The sequence below is a fragment of the Hypanus sabinus genome, chromosome 23 (assembly GCF_030144855.1).
Source record: "Hypanus sabinus isolate sHypSab1 chromosome 23, sHypSab1.hap1, whole genome shotgun sequence".
Classification (NCBI taxonomy): domain Eukaryota; kingdom Metazoa; phylum Chordata; class Chondrichthyes; order Myliobatiformes; family Dasyatidae; genus Hypanus; species Hypanus sabinus.
The window spans coordinates 56,832,746-56,851,771 of NC_082728.1; the positions used below are offsets into that span (position 1 = coordinate 56,832,746).

Sequence of the window (19,026 nt, forward strand, 5' to 3'; positions counted from 1 at the left end):
AACACAACACTTAAAGCAGCAATATTTATTTATTTGTTTATTTATCAAGATACAGCACAGAATAGGCCCTTCCAGCCCTTTGAGCCACACCACCCAGCAAACCCCAATTTTAACACTTGCCTATTTGCAATGACCAGTTAATCTATCAACTGGTATGTCTTTGGACTGTGGGAAGAAACCGAAGCACCCAGAGGAAACCCACACAGCCACATGGGGGTATGTAGACAACAGTGGGAATTGAGCCCATGTCTTTGGCACAGTAAAGTGCTATACTAACTGCTACACTACCACGCCTACAGTTCATAGTTCCCAGTTTTAAGGAGGGATACAACCCACTTAAATTCTGAATGGTGTTTACAGCATCTTCTTCAACCTTAGGGTATATAGTTTATTTACACGAGAGATTCTGCAGATGCTGGAAATCCAAAGTAACACACACACCACACAATGCTGGAGGAATTCAGCAGGTCAGATAGCATCTGAATAGCTGGGAGAGCAGACCTAATGAAAGGACTAAGGTCAAAACATCAACTCTTTATTCCTTTCCATAGGTGCTGCTTGACCTGCTGAGTTCCTCGAGCAGTTTGATGTAATATAGTTTTTTTAATTTATTCATTTTCAAGAATCTGATTATAGACAACATTTATCACCTAGCCCAAATAGAAACACAGAGAACCTACAGCACAATACAGGCCCTTCGGCCCACAAAGCTATGCCGAACATGACCCTACCTTAGAACTACCAAGGCTTTACCCGTAGCCCTCTATTTTTCTAAGCTGCATGTATCCATCCAGGAGTCTCTTAAAAGACCCTATCGTTTCTGCCTTCACCACCACCACTGGCAGACCATTCCATGCACTCACCACTCTCTGCATAAAAAACTTCCCCCTGACATTTCCTCTGTACCTACTTCCAAGCATCTTAAAACTGTGCCCTCTTGTGCTAGCCATTTCAGCTCTGGGAAAAAGCCTCTGACTATCCACGCGATCAATGCCTCGCATCATCTTATATACCTATATCAGGTCACCTCTCATCCTCCATCAAATGTCCTTGGAAGAGTGGGGCATTCTTTGTCACCCTCTTGAACCACAGCAGCAGTGCAACCATACACTCGTTCCAACATCCCTCAGCTCAAACCACAGAGCAGATGCTTCACCCAACAACCACTTGGACTAACTATATCAGTTGGACAAATATTCGTTAATAGATAGCTCAGTGTTTGACCTATCCCATTGAAATCAGTCAAGACTCCAAGCTCATCTCACAAGAAACTTAGTGCTTAAAGACTTGAAGAGGATTTTATCCCATTTGTATCAAATGGATGCACAGATTGGTCCAAAAAATGATATTCAATCTAGTCCCAAGGAATGTAACTAAAGGAAAGGTGTACTGTTTTGTAGAGAACTGGGGCAGGACAGCTATGACAACTGCCACTACTTAGACCAGGGGCACTCAAACAGGACTGTAGTTTTCTCAAGTGCTGACTCAGCTCAGAACAGGTCAGCTCTGGGGCTTTACGCTGGTGTCAAAAGCAAAGCACCTACTCTACCATGAGGTGGTTTTTGAAGAAAGCAAAGCATCTTCACCTCTCATTGATCCGCTTTGGAGCAAATCCAAAACCAGGTTCTGTCTGTTCACTGCCAAGGGATTCCTGCCCGACACAAAGATACAAAGTTACTGAGGAGATTCCATTAGTTCATTAACCAGCCTGTAACTCACCACAAGATATCTGCTGTTTTTTATGTGAGTTTCTCTTCACAGACCATCTTAGCCACAGCAACTTCACACTTACACAACTGTCGGAGCTTCCATCCAGAATGGAGTCCTTTCCCCTGGGGATGGACAGAAAGGAGGAGCTGCCAAGCTCAGAGTGGTCCAAGTACACATCCATTTCCACGGACTGCGTCTCTTTGGTGGAGGGTTCAAGGTTATCCACAGTGACCTGAGATAGAGTGACAATGTCATCATTGGAAGCTATATTCTTCAATAACTGAGTTGTGATACCATGAGTAGCCTGCCTGCTCCCTCTGTATCACTGGAGTAGGGCCAAGCATAGCACCACACAATACAAACCCCAACATTATAGACCAACTCGAACACCATTCCAACATGAAGGAGGGGATGCAAAACTCAGTGTCTTAGTTCACAACCTCTGAGCTAACAGAAAAGTGAAGAGAATATGAAACAAAAAGCAAACATTTGTTTGTGATGGGATAAATATTATGTTAAAGAAACAATGGCAAAAATGGGAACTAACTACTTCCACGCATGGTCTCAGACAGCAGATATATAACACCAACCTCACCTTGCTACGTGTTCTCCGGAAAAGGAAAGTGAAGAGGAGGTGGACTGGGAACACCACGCCAGCCAGGACAATGCCAACTGCCACCGTCTCACCTGTGACAGTGGTCAGGTACGCCACTGGGAGGCTGTTCACAAGACAAAATCTGTTAAGTATGTTTCTCAACGTAACAACAAATTTTATTGTTTTCCACTGTTAGAGAGGGTTTCCTGCAGCAGTTGGTTTTGTTCCTACCCTGCTCCACTGAGCCAACAGCAAGGTAAAGTTCTCAAGAGGGTCAGCACATTATTTTCTATCCACACATCAGAAAGCAGATCATAGGAAGATGAATCCTTGACCCCTACAACAACTCATTGACCTGGATCATGGGCCACTGACTCAGTTACAAGAAGGGGTACAAGAAGGAATTTTGACCGGGTACAAACCTCTTGCTTTTGATTCCGACAGCTCCATACCACGCTGCCCCCACAGTAAAGAACAAGTATATGAGGAGAGTGCAGCAGGTGACTCGCTGGACTCGAGTGAAGTGACTCCGTGGCAGACGATCCCACACCGAGAGCCAGATGTGCTTCTCTGACATACCTCGCTTTAGCTGTGAAGTAAAGATGCGGGAAAAACGACGCAGCTCCTGGGGGCCTGGTGACAAAGCAGCAGGTAACGTGAGTCAGCATCATCCATTTTGCCTGCATCCAGTACTCAGCCTTTGATCTCCTGCTGAAGCACATTATGGTCAAAGCTGCCACCTAATTAACACACAAACACTGGTGAAATAAACATTCAATTAATCTGCTCTTGGTGAGTTTATGAGGGATAAGCATTGTATAGGGTCCCAGGGAAAACCTTCTTCAAATACAGTCATGAGATCTTTAAGCTCACATGACGGAACAAAAAGGACCCCAATTTAACATCTCCATGAAGTTATACCTCTAGCGGAAAGGCACTTCTGTAATCAAGGTTAGTGCTTCTGTCTTTTCAAGAGCAAAACCCTCAGCTTTCTGATATCAGCCAAACACTCCACTACAATGAATCTCTTATTGCTCATGAGAGCAAAGGTCCCAAACTAGTGGAATAAGCAATTGGTGCTCCAGGATTCCAAGAAAGGCCGTGGAATTTCTGGAATGAAGGAGTTCTGGAGGAATGAGGAGACTATTCAACTCAAGTGGACGTAATGAGAGGACAAGAGAAGAATTTGTCACCACCAGCCCATCTTGAAATAAGGTTTTTGAAAGCAGCGAGTACAGGAGACTATCTGCAGAGAGAACGGGTTCCCTCAAAAACACTGGAAGCTGACCAATGGCCTGAAATAAAGGAGCTGCCCCTACCCTATCCTCATTGTGCTCTCCCTAGGGTGCATCAGGTGATGAAGTATTTTGCAAACAAGAAGATCGGAAGATCACCCATTTCCATGCTTTCTCACCACCTGCAATGATCGGAAGATCAGCCGTCTACAGACCACAGAACCTGCTGACTCCAACGCCACAGTCCCGGAGGACTCCAGAGCACAATCCCTGCTACTGACCTCAATGGCTCTAATGACCCAGAGAAGGTTCAAAACCTGGACTCCATGGCCATCAATGCAGGTTCCAATGATCTCAGACACTTCCAAAGTGCTGACAGCGTAATTCCCAACTTTGACTCCAGCCTTGACCTCCAGGCCAGGTCTTCACACACTGCTGCTTGAAACCCCGTCTCCCCTTCCCCCACCACCACTCTACAATCCTGTCTCTCTCAGGTCCCACTGCCAGCTCTTGGGCCCTCGGAGACTCCACCTTCCTCTCGCCCACCATCCCTGAACAGCCCAAACCTCCCTTTCCCTCAGATACAACCAACCCCCTTCTCCCCTCTGATTCCAGCTCTCATCATGCCAGGTCTTCACTATCCTCTTCAAACTTCCCCTCTCTGAGGCAGAATGATCTGTCCTCAGGAAGGGCCTCACCTTTGTCCACCTACACCCACACCTCCGTGAGCTCTGCGCCTGCCTTAATGCTAAGCTCTTCTTCTGCCACCTCTGTCTCTGTGCCTACTTTGGCAAGGGCTCTCCACCCCACACCGATGATCCTTTCTCCTATCTTAAAACCTCCCCTCTTCCTGGACCCCCATCCTGGACTTCTGCTTGGTCTGGACCTTTTCATTGCCAACTGCTGACGGGACATCAACCGTGTTGACTTCACCACTCCTCTCTCCTATTCCACCCTCACTCTTTCCGAACGATCTGCTCTCCACACCAATCTTAATCTCACCACCAAACCCGCAGATAAGGTAGGTGCTATAGTAGTTTGGCGAATTGCTTTCTACCTTGCTGAGGCACAGCGACAACTTTCAGGTACCTCCTCTTACTTACCCCTCGAACAGGACCCCATTAAGAAGCACCAGGCCATTGTCTCCCACACCATCATTAACCTTATTAGCTCTGGTGACTTCCCAACCACTGACACCAATGTTATAGTTCCCTCACCCGCAACTCCCATTTCTACCTCCTACCCAAGATTCACAAACCTGCTTGTCCAGGTAGACCCATTGTTTCAGTTTGTTCCTGCCCAACTGAACTCACATCTACATGGCTCGACTATGTTTACCCCCCCCCCCCCCCCCGGTTCAGTCCCTTCCCACCTACATCTGTGACACCTCACACACTCTTGATCTTTTCAATGATTTCAGGTTCCCTGGCCCCATCATCTTATTTTCAACTATGGATCTACTGTCCCTATACACCTCCATCCCCCACCAGGAAGGTCTCAAAGCTCTCTGTTTCTTTCTGTACACCAGGCCCAACCAGTTCCCTTCCACCACCACTTTCCTCCACCTAGCGGAACTTGTCCTCACTCTTAATAATTTCTCCTTTGGCTCCTCCCACTTCCTTCAAAACAAAAGGGGTAGCCATGAGCACTCACATGGGCCCCAACTATGCCTGCCTGTTTGTTGACTACGTGGAACAACTAGGTGTTGGTTCTCCCTCCTCACTTATCTCCCTCCTAGCATTTATGCTTGGAAGCAGAACAAATGCTACACCTGCCCCTACACCACCCCCTCACTCCCATTCAGGGCCCTAAACAGTCCTTGCAGGTGAGGTGACACTTCATCTGTGAGTCTCTTGGGGTCATTTACTATATCTGGTGCTCCTGGTGTGACCTCCTGTATATCAGTGAGACCCAACATAGATTGGGAGACTGTTTCGCCAAGAATCTATGCTCTGTCCACCAGAACAAGTGGGATCTCCCAGTGATCACCCATTTTAATTCCACTTCCCCTTCCCATTCTGTGATGAAGCCACACTTAGGCTGAAGGAATGACAGCTTATATTTCGTGTGGGTAGCCTCCAACCTGATGGCATGAACATTGATTTCTCAAACTTCTGGTAATGCCTCCCCATACCCCTCTTCACCATTCCTCATCTCCTTTTCCCTCTCTCACCTTATCTCCATGCTTACCCATCACCTCCCCCCTCCCTTTTCTTTCTTCCATGGCCTTCTATCCTCTCCTATCAGACTCCCTTTCTTCAGCCCTGCATCTCTTTCACCAGCCAACTTCCCAGTTCTTTATTTCACCCTTCCCTCTCCTGGTTTCACCTATCTCCTTGTGTTTCTCCCTCCTTCCCCCCAACTTTTAACTCTACTCCTCATTTTTTTTTGTTCAGTTCTTTGAAGGGTCTCGGCCCGAAACATTGACTGTACTGCTTTCCATAGATGCTGCCTGGCCTGCTGAGTTCCTCCAGCATTTTGTGTGTGTTGCCAGTATTTTGCAATAGAGGTAGTAGATCTGACCTTATGATGACTAACATTTTTTTTCTGTGTAAGTTCACTGACGTGCAAAAGTTGGACATTAATCTGCACCCCTCCACTTCCTCAGGCATTTTAAATGTAGTATTTTAAATGCAACTACAAACTAGATTCTGTTGCATGGATGTTATTATACACACACTGGTGACCATGTCCCAAGGTAAAAGAAACAGCTCAGTGGGCACCTGAAGGATGTCCAGCAAAAAAGCTACAAACTAAAGAATAGATGGTGGGTAAAAAGAGTGCTTTAAGTCTATCAATGAAAATTCTTCAAGGCTACCTATGGGCTAAACACCTACAATTCGTGCCATCCCAAACCATGGAGCTAAAGATCCCATTCCACTGAGAAGCAGGAGAGATGGGTAAACATCAAAATCAGAGAAGCCACAAGCTCCAACTGGAAAGAATATCAAAAGCTTTCTCAGATGTAAAGTTGCCCTTGATTCCCTTCCAGAGCAACCTATTCAGTCTGGCCTTGCTGTCATTCCTGATTGATAAGCAGCTGAAAAAGTCATATGCCTTGGGAGCAGATGGTATCCCTGCTGAAGTCAGTGGTAAGGAACTTCAGCTACAAATCCAGATTTTATTATCCACACCTGGGAAAAATATGTTGGGGACACGGTATGTCACAACCACAGACTTGGCTTGAATGCAAGCAGGCTTTTTCCACTGAGGCTAGGGAAGAAAAAAAACAGAGAATATGGGTTAAGGGTGAAGGGGAAAAAGTTTAAAGGGAACATTGGGGGAGGGCTTCTTCACACAGAGAGTGGTGGGAGTGTGGAATGAGCTGCCAGATGAAGTGGTAAATGCAGGCTCACTTTTACATTTAAGAAAAACTTCGACAGGTACATGGATGAGAGGTGTATGGAGGGATATGGTCCAGGTGCAGGTCAGTGGGACTAGGCAGAAAAATGGTTCGGCACAGCCAAGAAGGGCCAAAGGGCCTGTTTCTGTGCTCTAATGTTCTATGGTTCTATGGCTGAGCAGCAGATTTAGCAATTTGACTCGTAAATATGCACATCAGCTAATTATTATTTCATTATGCTGGTATTTAACTTCTTTCTTTTCGTTGTAGCACTTGTCAAGACTTGAACAAACTACAGCAACATTACGCTGCCGGCTTGCATTCGGCCTTGCGTGAGAAAGTGGACTATCACGTCGACTGACACTGAGACTAGTACTATCCGTTTTATATTTAGAAATTTCTTTCATCTGCGGTGATGGCATAGAGATTTCCACTTGAGAGTTTTAGTTAATGGCCCTGTTTGGCCTAGCATTTATTGTTTTTTTTCCCCTTAAAAACTGTTTGTATTGAAGTCTGGAATTATCGACTCACTTCAGTGCCTCTCTCTCTGCACTTGGGCCACATCTAAACGTACTGACAGCAAGTCTCAACAACACAAAGATGGACCCAGCAGTGAGAGAGCAGCTGATCTTCGGATTGAGATTCACTGATCAGGTCAGGGTCAAGCTGCAGGCAATTGAATCTATTCTGGATGAAGTTACTGAAGCAATGAGGTAGATAACTTTGAGCCAACAAGCTCTGTCTCATCTAGAGGAACAGGTATCATCTCTGACGGCAACTCTTCAGCAGCTCACCAGAGACAATTGAAGTCAGGTGTCTGCATCTTCTACTCTCACAGCCACCGTCCTCGAACCTCACTGTGGAGAGCCTGGATCAGCTGACTGCTATTAATGGTCTTGCCAAGGCAATTCAGCAGCCTTTGGTTGCCTCAGCTGCACCCCCAGCACCTCCTTTTCTGCTGCCCTGACAACCTCTACCACTACTGCTCACACTCCCATGCCCAGTTCAGAACTGACTCCCACTTTGGACACCCTAGTGATCTCGATTGTTGCTGGAAGTTTACTACCCAATGTGAGCTGACATTCCAAGCCCAGCCTGGTCATTTTGGTGATGATGCACGAAAACTGGCATACATGCTTAATCTTTCAGATGGACTGCCACTTAGCCTGTTCAACGCTTTACGACAAAGAATGATTCCCGCAGCCCAGTCATTCAGGCATTTTGTGGCAGAGCTAAGGAGGCTTTTTGACCTTCCAGTACGTGATCAGGAGGCTGTCCACTGAATCCTGGACTTGCACTAAGGCAGAGGTGCGATGAGAGCCTATGCAGTCAAATTCCACACACTTGCAGAAGATACAGGATGGAATGAGAGATCACTGCCTTCCAGCATGGACTGAATGCAGGAGTCCAACAATAGATCGCTGTCCATGATGAACAGGATAGTCTGGATGATCTGATTAATCTGGTTTAATTTCATCCTCACCTATCACCCCGGTAGCCAGAATACCAAGACCAACACTCTCTCCTCGCAGTTCAACGGATCTGAGGACAATGTTAATCTAGCGCCCATCCTTCCTCACTCATGGAACGCTGCTCCAGTGATCTGGGGAATAGAGGCGGAGGTGAGGGCTGCCCAACAGTTAGACCCAGGCCCTGGTGGGGGACCTCCCAACCAGCTGTTTGTCTTTGCTGCGGTGTGTTCCAAAGTGTTGGAATAGTGTCACTCCTTACATCTGGCTGCCATCCGGGAATTCAATGGACCAAACAGTTTGCAAAGAGACAATCTCTTACTATCTTTCCTTTCAGTTAGTCCTGATGAAGGATCTCGGCCTGAAACGTTGACAGCGCTTCTCCCTATAGATGCTGCCTAGCCTGCTGTGTTCCACCAGCATTTTGTGTGTGTTGTTGTTTGAATTTCCAGCATCTGCAGATTTCCTCGTGTTTCCTATCTATAGTCAGTTGGCTCTGTTTCATTTGCATGCCCAACAACACTAGATGCTGAAAATAGACAGCCTGTTCTAGTTTCTGCAGAAGGTAGATCGAGAAATAGATTCTCAAAGCCCTCTTGGAAATGGAAATTGAAACATGCCCACTAACACCTGGGAAATGTGCAAAAGGATCATTCGGGACAGCACTGGGAACCTGGAGTCCAGGCATCAGGAATATCATGTTAGGTATCCACAGAGCAAGAACAACAATGGAGTAGTTTGTGAGTCATCTTAGCCCCCGTACACACTGGGCAACTTCAGTGAAGGAGCAATGAAGCAGGTCCGCCCAGATGAAAAACATACACACTTGAAAACCCACGCAATGACAGGGGCTTTCCGCACATAGGAGACCCAGTCAACTCATCTTGTGATCAATCAGCAGGCACACGTATGTGCATTTGCCATATTCTCACAATCAATCCAATACAGTTCACACAGAAACCCAGTGTAAATGGCAGAAGGAGGGCACCAGCCAGCTCCTAATTTACCCACCAGATATTCCCCTATGTCTAGAGTAGTGCCTGTGGGTCCCACATGAGCCTCATCAATAAGAATGGGAGCGATGTGTGGTTAAATGCCTTGCTCAAGAACACATGCAGCCTCAGCCGAGGCTCGAACTAGTGCCCTTCAGATCACTAGATCAATGCCTTAACCACTATGTATAGAGTAGTGTCTGTGGGTCCCACATGAACCTCATCAATAAGAGTGGGAGTGGAAGCAAGAATGGGTGGGGCTGCCTAAGAAAAAAAAAGATTTTTAAAGAGATCTTGGGAGTTTCTTTCTTTCTTTTTCAATCATTTTATGAATATCAACATGATAAGATTAATACATAGTTATTGGGATTACAAAACTAAAATGAACATAAAAGGATACCCAAGCAATAAGTACAATATTGTTAAGTCTTCCCAAATCATGAATGATACAACTATCATATAAACGAAACAAAAAAAAACTAGGTATATCATGTTGAAAAAAAACAGAAAAGAGAAAAAGAGAAAAAAAATATTACCCTAAGAAAAGCTAATCTAACAAACTAACCACTAACTAATAAAGAAAAAAAAGGGAAAAAAGGAAAGTTTATAGTATCTATAAAAAGACAAAGAATCATCAGTGTCCCCAACTCTGATCCTCTCAACATGTATATAATCAAAACAGGAAAAACAAATAGGATTGGAACAGGGTCAAATTACATCATGTGAAAATATTGAATAAATGGCCTCCCAGTCTTTTCAAATTTAATAGAAGGGTCATATATGACACTCCTAATTTTTTCCAAATTTAGACATAACATAGTTTGAGAAAACCAATGAAATATGGTAGGGGGTTTAATTTCTTTCCAATTCAACAAAATAGATCTTCTAGCCATTAATGTAAGGAGTATGGAGCTCCTCTTAACATTGGGCAGGTGTGACCTGTACAAAAAGGACAGGTTGCACTTGAATCCCAGGGGACCAATATCCTGGTGGGGAGGTTTGCTAAGGTTACTGGGGAGAGTTTAAACTAGAATTATTGGGGAGTGGGAACCGAACTGAAGAGACTGGGGAAGAGGAGGTTGGCTCACAATACAGAAAGCTTGTAGACCGTGTGAGAGGGAGGTTAGGCAGGTGATAGAGAAGGGACGAGCTCAGACCAAAGGCTTGAGATGTGTCTATTTCAATGCAAGGAGTGTTGTGAACAAAACGGATGAGCTTAAAGCGTGAATCGGTACTTGGAGCTATGATGTGGTGGCCATTACAGAGACTTGGATGGCTCAGGGGCAGGAAAGATTACTTCAAGTGCCGGGTTTTAGATGTTTCAGAAAGGACAGGGAGGGAGGCAAAAGAGGTGGGGGAGTGGAACTGTTGATCAGAGATAGTGGCACTGCTGCAGAAAAGGTGGACGCCATGGAGGGATTGTCTACAGAGTCTCTGTGGGTGGATGTTAGGAACAGGAAGGGGTCAATAACTTTACTGGGTGTTCTTTATAGGCCTCCCAATAGTAACAGGGATGTCGAGGAGCAGAATAGGAAACAGATCCTGGAAAGGTGTAATAATAACAGAGTTGCCATGATGGGAGATTTTAATTTCCCAAATATCGATTGGCATCTCCCTAGAGCAAGGGGTTTAGATGGGGTGGAGTTTGTTAGGTGTGTTCAGGAAGGTTTCTTGACATAGTATGTAGATAAGCCTACAAGAGGAGAGGCTGTACTTGATCTGGTATTGGGAAATGAACCTGGCTAGGTGTCAGATCTCTCAGTGGGAGAGCATTTTGGAGATAGTGATCATAATTCTAACTTCTTTACAAGAGCATTGGAGGAAGATAGGAACAGACAAGTTAGAAAAGCATTTAATTGAAGTAAGGGGAATTATGAGGCTATCAGGCAGGAAATTGGAGGTTTAAATTGGAAACAGATGTTCTCAGGGAAAAGTACAGAAGAAATACTGCAAATATTCAGGGGATATTTGAGTAGAGGTCTGTATAGGTACCTTCCAATGAGACAGGAAATTTATGGTATTGTAGTGGAACTGTGGTGTACAAAGACTGTAATAAATCTAGTCAAGAAGAAAAGAAAAGCTTACAAAAGGTTCAGAGAGCTAGGTAATGTTGGAGATCTAGGAGATTATAAGGCTAATAGGAAAGAGCTTAAGAAGGAAATTAGGAGAGCCAGAAGGGACCATGAGAAGGCCTTGGCAGGCAGGATTAAGGAAAGCCTCAAGGCATTCTACAAGTATGTGAAGAGCAAAAGGAAGGAATAGGACCTATCAAATGTGACAGTGGGAAAGTGTGTATGGAACCAGAGGAAATAGCAGAGGTTCTTAATTAATACTTTACTTCAGTATTCACTATGGAAAAGGATCTTGGTGATTGTAGTGATGACTTGCAGCAGACTGAAAAGCTTGAACATGTCGATATTAAGAAAGAGGATGTGCTGGAGCTTTTGGAAAGCATCAAGTTGGATAAGTCACCAGGACCAGATGAGATGTACCCCAGGCTACTGTGGGAGGTGAGGGAGGAGATTGCTGAGCCTTTGGCGATGATCTTTGCATCATCAATGGGACGGGTGATTTTCCCGAGGATTGGAGGGTTGCGAATGTTGTTCCTTTATTCAAGAAAGGAAGTAGAGATAGCCCAGGAAATTATAGACAGTGAGTCTTACCTCAGTGGTTGGTAAGCTGATGGAGAAGATACTGAGAGGCAGGATTGATGAACATTTGGAGGGGTATAATATGATTAGGAATAGTCAGCATGGCTTTGTAAAAGGCAGGTCGTGCTTATGAGCCTGACTGAATTTTTTAAGGATGTGACTAAACACATTGATGAAGGAAGAGCAGTAGATGTAGTGTATATGGATTTCAGCAAGACATTTGATAAGGTACCCCATGCAAGACTTATTGAGAAAATATGGAGGCATGGGGTCCAAGGGGACATTGCTTTGTGGATCCAGAACTGGCTTACCCATAGAAGGCAAAGAGTGGTTGTAGATGGGTCATATTCTACATGGAGGTCCATCACCAGTGGGGTGCCTCAAGGATCTGTCATGGGACCCTTACCCTTCGTGATGTTTATAAATGACCTGGCTGAGGAAGTGGAGGGATAGCTTAGTAAGTTTGCTGATGACACAAAGGTTGGAGATGTTGTGGGGGGATGTCAGAGCTTACAGTGGGACATTGATACAATGCAAAACTGGGCTGAGAAGTGGCAGATGGAGTTTAACCCAGATAAGTGTGAGGTGGTTCATTTTGGTAGGTCATATATGATGGCAGAATATAGTATTAATGGTAAGACTCTTGGCAGTGTGGAGGATCAGAGGGATCTTGGGGTCCGAGTCCATAGTACGCTCGAAGCAGCTGCACAGGTTGATTCTGTGGTTAAGAAGGCATATGGTGTATTGGCCTTCATCAATCGTGAAATTGAATTTAGGAGCTGAGAAGTAATGTTGCAGTTATATAAGACAATAGACAATAGACAATAGGTGCAGAAGTAGACCATTCGGCCCCTCCAGTCTGCACCGCCATTCTGAGATCATGGCTGATCATTCACTATCAATACCCAGTCCCTGCCTTGTCCCCATATCCCTTGATTCCCCTATCCATCAGATATCTATCCAGCTCCTTCTTGAAAGCATCCAGAGAATTGGCCTCCACCGTCTTCCGAGGCAGTGCATTCCACACCTCCACAACTCTCTGGGAGAAGAAGCTCTTCCTCAACTCTGTTTTAAATAACTGACCTCTTATTCTCAATCCATGCCCTCTGGTACTGGACTCTCCCAACATCTGGAACATATTTCCTGCCTCAATCCTATCAAATCCTTTAATTATCTTAAACGTTTCAATCAGATCCACTCTCAATCTCCTCAATTCCAGCGTGTACAAGCCCAATCTCTCCAATCTCTCTGCGTAAGACAGCCCTGCCATCCCAGGAATCAACCTAGTGAATCTACGCTGCACTTCCTCAATTGCCAGAATGTCCTTCCTTAAACCTGGAGACCAAAACTGTACACAATATTCCAGGTGTGGTCTCACCAGGGCCCTGTACAAATGCAAAAGAACATCCTTGCTCTTGTATTCAATTCCCCTTGTAACAAAGGCCAACATTCCATTTGCCCTCTTCACTGCCTGTTGCACTTGCTCATTCACCTTCATTGACTGGTGAACTAGGACTCCTAGGTCTCTTTGCATTTCTCCCTTACCTAACTCTACACCGTTCAGACAATACTCTGCCCTCTTGTTCCTGCTTCCAAAGTGGATAACTTCACATTTATTCACATTGAATGACATCTGCCAAGTATCTGCCCACTCACTCAGCCTATCCAAGTCTCCCTGTATTCTCCTAACGTCCTCTTCGCATGTCACACTGCCACCCAGTTTAGTATCGTCAGCAAACTTGCTGATATAGTTTTCAATGCCCTCATCTAAATCATTGACATAAATCGTAAAGAGCTGTGGTCCCAATACAGAGCCCTGTGGTACCCCACTAGTCACCTCCAGCCAGTCTGAGAAACACCCATTCACTGCTACCCTTTGCTTTCTATCTGCCAACCAGTTTTCTATCCATGTTGAAACCCTGCCCCCAATGCCATGAGCTCTGATTTTACTCACCAGTCTCCTATGTGGCACCTTATCGAATGCCTTCTGAAAATCTAGGTACACAACATCTACTGGCTTACCCTTGTCTAACATCCTTGTTACACCCTCAAAAAACTCCAACAGATTAGTCAAGCATGATTTGCCCTTGGTAAATCCATGCTGGCTCGGCCTAATCCTACTTCTGCCATCTAGATGTGCCACTATTTCGTCCTTAATAATGGACTCAAGCATCTTCCCCACGACTGACGTTAGGCTAACAGGGCGATAGTTCTCCGTTTTCTCCTTCCCTCCCTTCTTGAAAAGTGGGACAACATTAGCCACTCTCCAATCTTCAGGAACTGATCCTGAATCTAAGGAACATTGGAAAATGATTACCAATGCATCCACAATTTCCTGAGCCACCTCTTTTAGAACCCTCGGATGCAGACCATCTGGAGCCAGGGATTTAGTAGCCTTCAGTCATCACAGTTTCTTTCCTAATGTCAATCTGTCTCAATTCCTCTGATATCTTATGACCCTGGCCCATCCATACATCTGGGAGATTGCTTGTGTCCTCCCTGGTGAAGACAGATCTAAAGTATGCATTAAATCCTGCTGCCATTTCCCTGTTTCCCATAACAATTTCTCCCAATTCATTCTTCAAGGTAGACCTCTGGTACACCTCACATAGAACACTGTGCTCAATTCTGGTCGCCACACTACAGGAAGGATGTGGAAACCATAGAAAGGGTGCAGAGGAGATTTACAAGGATGTTGCCTGGATTGGGGAGCATGCCTTATGAGAACAAGTTGAGTGAACTTGGCCTTTTCTCCTTGGAGCGATGGAGGATGAGAGGTGACCTGATAGAGGTGTTCAAGATGATGAGAGGCATTGATCATGTGGATAGTCAGAGGCTTTTTCCCAGGGCTGAAATGTTTGCCACAAGAGGACATAGGTTTAAGGTGCTGGGGAGTAGGTACAGAGGAGATGTCAGGGGTAAGTTTTTTACTCAGAGAGTGGTGAGTGCATGGAATGGACTTCTGGCAATGGTGGTGGAGGCAGATATGATAGGGTCTTTTAAGAGGCTTTTAGATAGGTATATGGAGCTTAGTAAAATAGAGGGCTATATGTAAGCCTAGTAATTTCTAAGGTTGGGACATGTTCGGCACAACTTTGTGGGCCATAGGGCCTGTATTATGCTGTAAGTTTTCTATGTTTCTATATTCTGGTGAATATCTGTCTGATTACCTACAGTACCAACAAATGACTTATCTAGTCCTTATCACTGATCTCACTGTATACAGGTACTGTTCTTCCTCTTTAGAACAATGATCACATTTCTAAGAGTACTTCATAAGCTGTGAAATGCTTGGGGACATCCAGAAGTTTGGAAAACCACAATATCAATGCAAGTGTCATTTTTTCTTGTACTGTTAATTTGATTGACACAATATATGACTTTATATGTACTTACATGCTGCCAACACATCCTTCTCCACCATCCCTTCATTCTTCTCATTCTCCACAGACAGCCAGTCCTGAGCCAGGAAGTAGTACAAATTATCTGTCTGCTTGTCCCAAACAGCCACATGCTCCAGATACCATGAAGGGTCTAAGCCTGCACAGAGCACCAAGGTTAAAACAAACATTTGGCTCATCATACAAGTAAGGTCCTTGCAAATTTTAAAATGTTTGGAAAATAGCTGTTGAGTTTTTGGTGTTCTTCCTCAGTGAGCGAAGTGCACTGCCTGCAGAACATTAATGTTACAAGCCATCAACTGCAGTATTTCTAAGAAATTTAACTGTTGCTTGTGTGAGAGTCAGCAGCATCTCTATCTTGGTAGTTGCTCTCCTGAGGGAGCTAATTATGATATTCAGAGACAATTACTTCGCTCACAACTTCTGTCTCCCCTTCCTGTCAGTTCACACTGATCTTAAATACAGCAGTATGATACTTTAACTTGTTTTAATTAGACACTCACACCACCAGCAACCAAAGTTCAATCCCGACCTCGGGTGTCATCTGTATGGACTGTGATGGCACAGGCTTCCCACCACACACCAACGATGTGGGAGCTGCTCGGTTAATTGGTCCGAGTGTGTAGGTGAGTGGTAGAATCTGGGGAGAGTTGAAGGTGGTGTGAATAAAATAATATGTGGTTGGTGTCAAGTTAATGTACATATGTGTTTGATAGCCAATGTGGACTTGGTAGCCAAAGGGGCTGTTTTCATGCTCGACGACTCTATGACCTGTGTGAACATACAAACATGGATTTGTGTGTGGAAGGTCATGTTCGACAAAACTTACTGAATTTTTTGAAGAGGTTATTAGGAAAGTTGACAAGGGTAAAGCAGTGGATGTTGTCTATACAGACTTCAATAAGGCCTTTGACAAGGTTCCACACGGAAGGTTAGTTAGGAAGGTTCAATCGTTAGGTATTAATATTGAAGGGGTAAAATGGATTCAACAGTGGCTGTATGGGAGATGCCAGAGAGTAGTGGTAGATAACTGTTTGTCAGGTTGGAGGCCGGTGACTAGTGGTGTGCCTCAGGGATCTGTACTGGGTCCAATGTTGTTGTCATATACGTTAATGATCTGGATGATGGGGTGGTAAATTGGATTAGTAAGTATGCAAATGATACTAAGATAGGTGGCATTGTGGATAATGAAGTAGGTTTTCAAAGCTTGCAGAGAGATTTAGGGCAGTTAGAAGAGTGGGCTGAAAGATGGCAGATGGAGTTTAATACTGTTAAGTGTGAGGTGCTACATTTTGGTAGGAATAATCAAAATAGGACATACATGGTAAATGGTAGGGCATTGAGGAATGCAGTAGAACAGAGTGATCTAGGAATAATGGTGCATCGTTCCCTGAAGGTGGAATCTCATGTGGATAGGGTGGTGAAGAAAGCTTTTGGTATGCTGGCCTTTATAAATCAGAGCACTGAGTATAGGAGCTGGGATGTAATGTTAAAATTGTACAAGGCATTGGTGAGGTCAAATTTGGAGTATTGTGTACAGTTCTGGTCACCAAATTATAGGAAAGATGTAAACAAAATAGAGAGAGTACAGAGGAAATTTACTAGAATGTTACCTGGGTTTCAGCACCTAAGTTACAGAGAAAGGTTGAACAAGTTAGGTCTTTATTCTTTGGAGAGTAGAAGGTTGAGTAGGGACTTGATAGAGGTATTTAAAACTATGAGGGGGATAGATAGAGTTGACTTTTTCCATTGAGAGTAGGGGAGATTCAAACAAGAGGACATGAGTTGAGAGAGGGGGAAACAGTTTAAGGGTAACACAAGGGGGTTATTTCTTTACTCAGAGAGTGGTAGCTGTGTGGAATGAGCTTCCAGTAGAAGTGGTATTGTCATTTAAAGTAAAATTGTATAGGTATATGGACAGGAAAGGAATGGAGGGTTATGGGCTGAGTGTGGGTGAGTGGGACTAGGTGAGAGTAAGTGTTCGGCACGGACTAGAAGAGCCGAGATGGCCTGTTTCCGTGCTGTAATTGTTATATGGTTATGTGGTGGGAGAGTCTTGGTCAAGGCGGCATAGCCTCAGGATAGTGGGGAGCCCTTTCATAACAGAGATGCGGAGAAATTTCTTTATCCAAAGGGGGGTGAATTTGTGGAATTTGTTGCCACATGCAACTGCGGAGGCCAGGTCGTTGGGTGTATTTAAGGCAGAGATTGATAGGTTCTTGATTGGACATGGCATCAAAGGTTATGGAAAGAAAGCCAGGAATTGGGGTTGAGGAGGAGATAGAAAAAAATGATGAGCCATGATTGAATGGTAGAGCAGACTTGACGGGCAAGATCTGCTCCTGTCTTATAGTCTATCACTGTGGATACCTGCCACTGAGAGATAGTCATTTAGACAGGTTACTATGTTCTTCTGGGCACCAGTATGATTGAAGCCTGATTAAAGCAGGTGGGTACCACATACTGCCGGAGCGAAAGGTTGAATATTTCTGTGAACACTCCAGCCAGATGTTTGGCAGAAGTCTTTAGTATTCAGACAGGTACTCCATATGGACCAGATGCTTTCCTTGGATTCACTTTCTTTACATTATCTTCAGATACTGAGACCAAAGGATCATCGGGAGACATGGGGTGCACGATGGTTCCTCCTTGTCCTGGTGATCCAAATGAAGGCATAGAGCTCATCTGGAAGTGAAGCTCTGCTGTCACCTTTTATGTAGGAGGTCTTTCAGGTTCCTAAGGCTGTCATAATCAGGGGTGGTAGTGGGGATAAGCTCCCACTATCTACAAAGAGCTCCAAATGGCAGGCGTCACCAACAGCCTCTGACAAGCAAGTCCAACTCTTGGCCTTCACATGTGACTTAGCTACTAGGCCCAACAGCACTGTTTCTACCGACAAGAGAAGGAGCAAAGGCAGGCCACTGGTGCCTCAAAGCCAGTTGCTTTGGGTAGGTGGGGCTCGTCAGCCCACCTCGGAGAAGGAAAACTCTGACTTTAAACCTCCGCTGCCTTGCGGCCATATCTACCCATGGGAAAAGCTTTGGGAGTAAGCCCTGAGGAAGAAATCTGGAGATGTTGTTTACAACTTCACTTCAGCAACCTCGGCGATGACACTGGTGTCAAGCTGTATCAGCACTTGCCCTTCCCTTGGACTACATCAGTGATGGGGAGAGGATGAACCCATTGCATGGGCAACAGCCAGTTCTTCAAATCTTCCCACCCAGGCTTGCACCCTGGAGAGGACACGGTCCACCAGAGGTTCAAACCCATGATCATCTGGGATCAACGGCTGCCTCCTACTATTGGCATTCAAACTCTGCCACAGCTATCGAACATCCCTCATCAATTCCAGTCTAGTCCAGAATCTCCACTTCACCTGAGAGATGGCTTTCTGGAGATCGTACCTGTACATCTTGTAGCATTCTTGATCTCCAGACTTAGATGCCTCTGATCTGGCTCACAGCAGGTTCTGGATTTCATTGTTCATCCAGGGCTTCTGATTGAAGAAAACCCTGAATGATTTCCGTGCTGTAATTGTTATATGGTTATTTTGTAGGGTCTCACTACAGTTGTTTTAATAAAGTCTGTAAGAACTCTGGTGTAGTCATCAGGTCCTTAGATGTGTTCTTG

General features: G+C 44.9%; 1 protein-coding gene across 1 annotated transcript in view; it reads right to left on the minus strand.

The window, feature by feature from the left end:
• The window catches only part of pkd1b (polycystic kidney disease 1b), a 472,814-nt gene that overhangs the window by 320,207 nt on the left and 133,581 nt on the right, over positions 1 to 19,026 (minus strand). Inside the window, exons 23-27 of the mRNA XM_059949028.1 lie at positions 15,392 to 15,535; positions 2,728 to 2,938; positions 2,306 to 2,429; positions 1,793 to 1,942; positions 1,587 to 1,651 (exon numbers count right to left, since the gene is read on the minus strand). Of these exons, the coding sequence (XP_059805011.1) occupies positions 1,587 to 1,651; positions 1,793 to 1,942; positions 2,306 to 2,429; positions 2,728 to 2,938; positions 15,392 to 15,535 (694 nt within the window). The remainder of the gene's footprint in view (positions 1 to 1,586; positions 1,652 to 1,792; positions 1,943 to 2,305; positions 2,430 to 2,727; positions 2,939 to 15,391; positions 15,536 to 19,026) is intronic.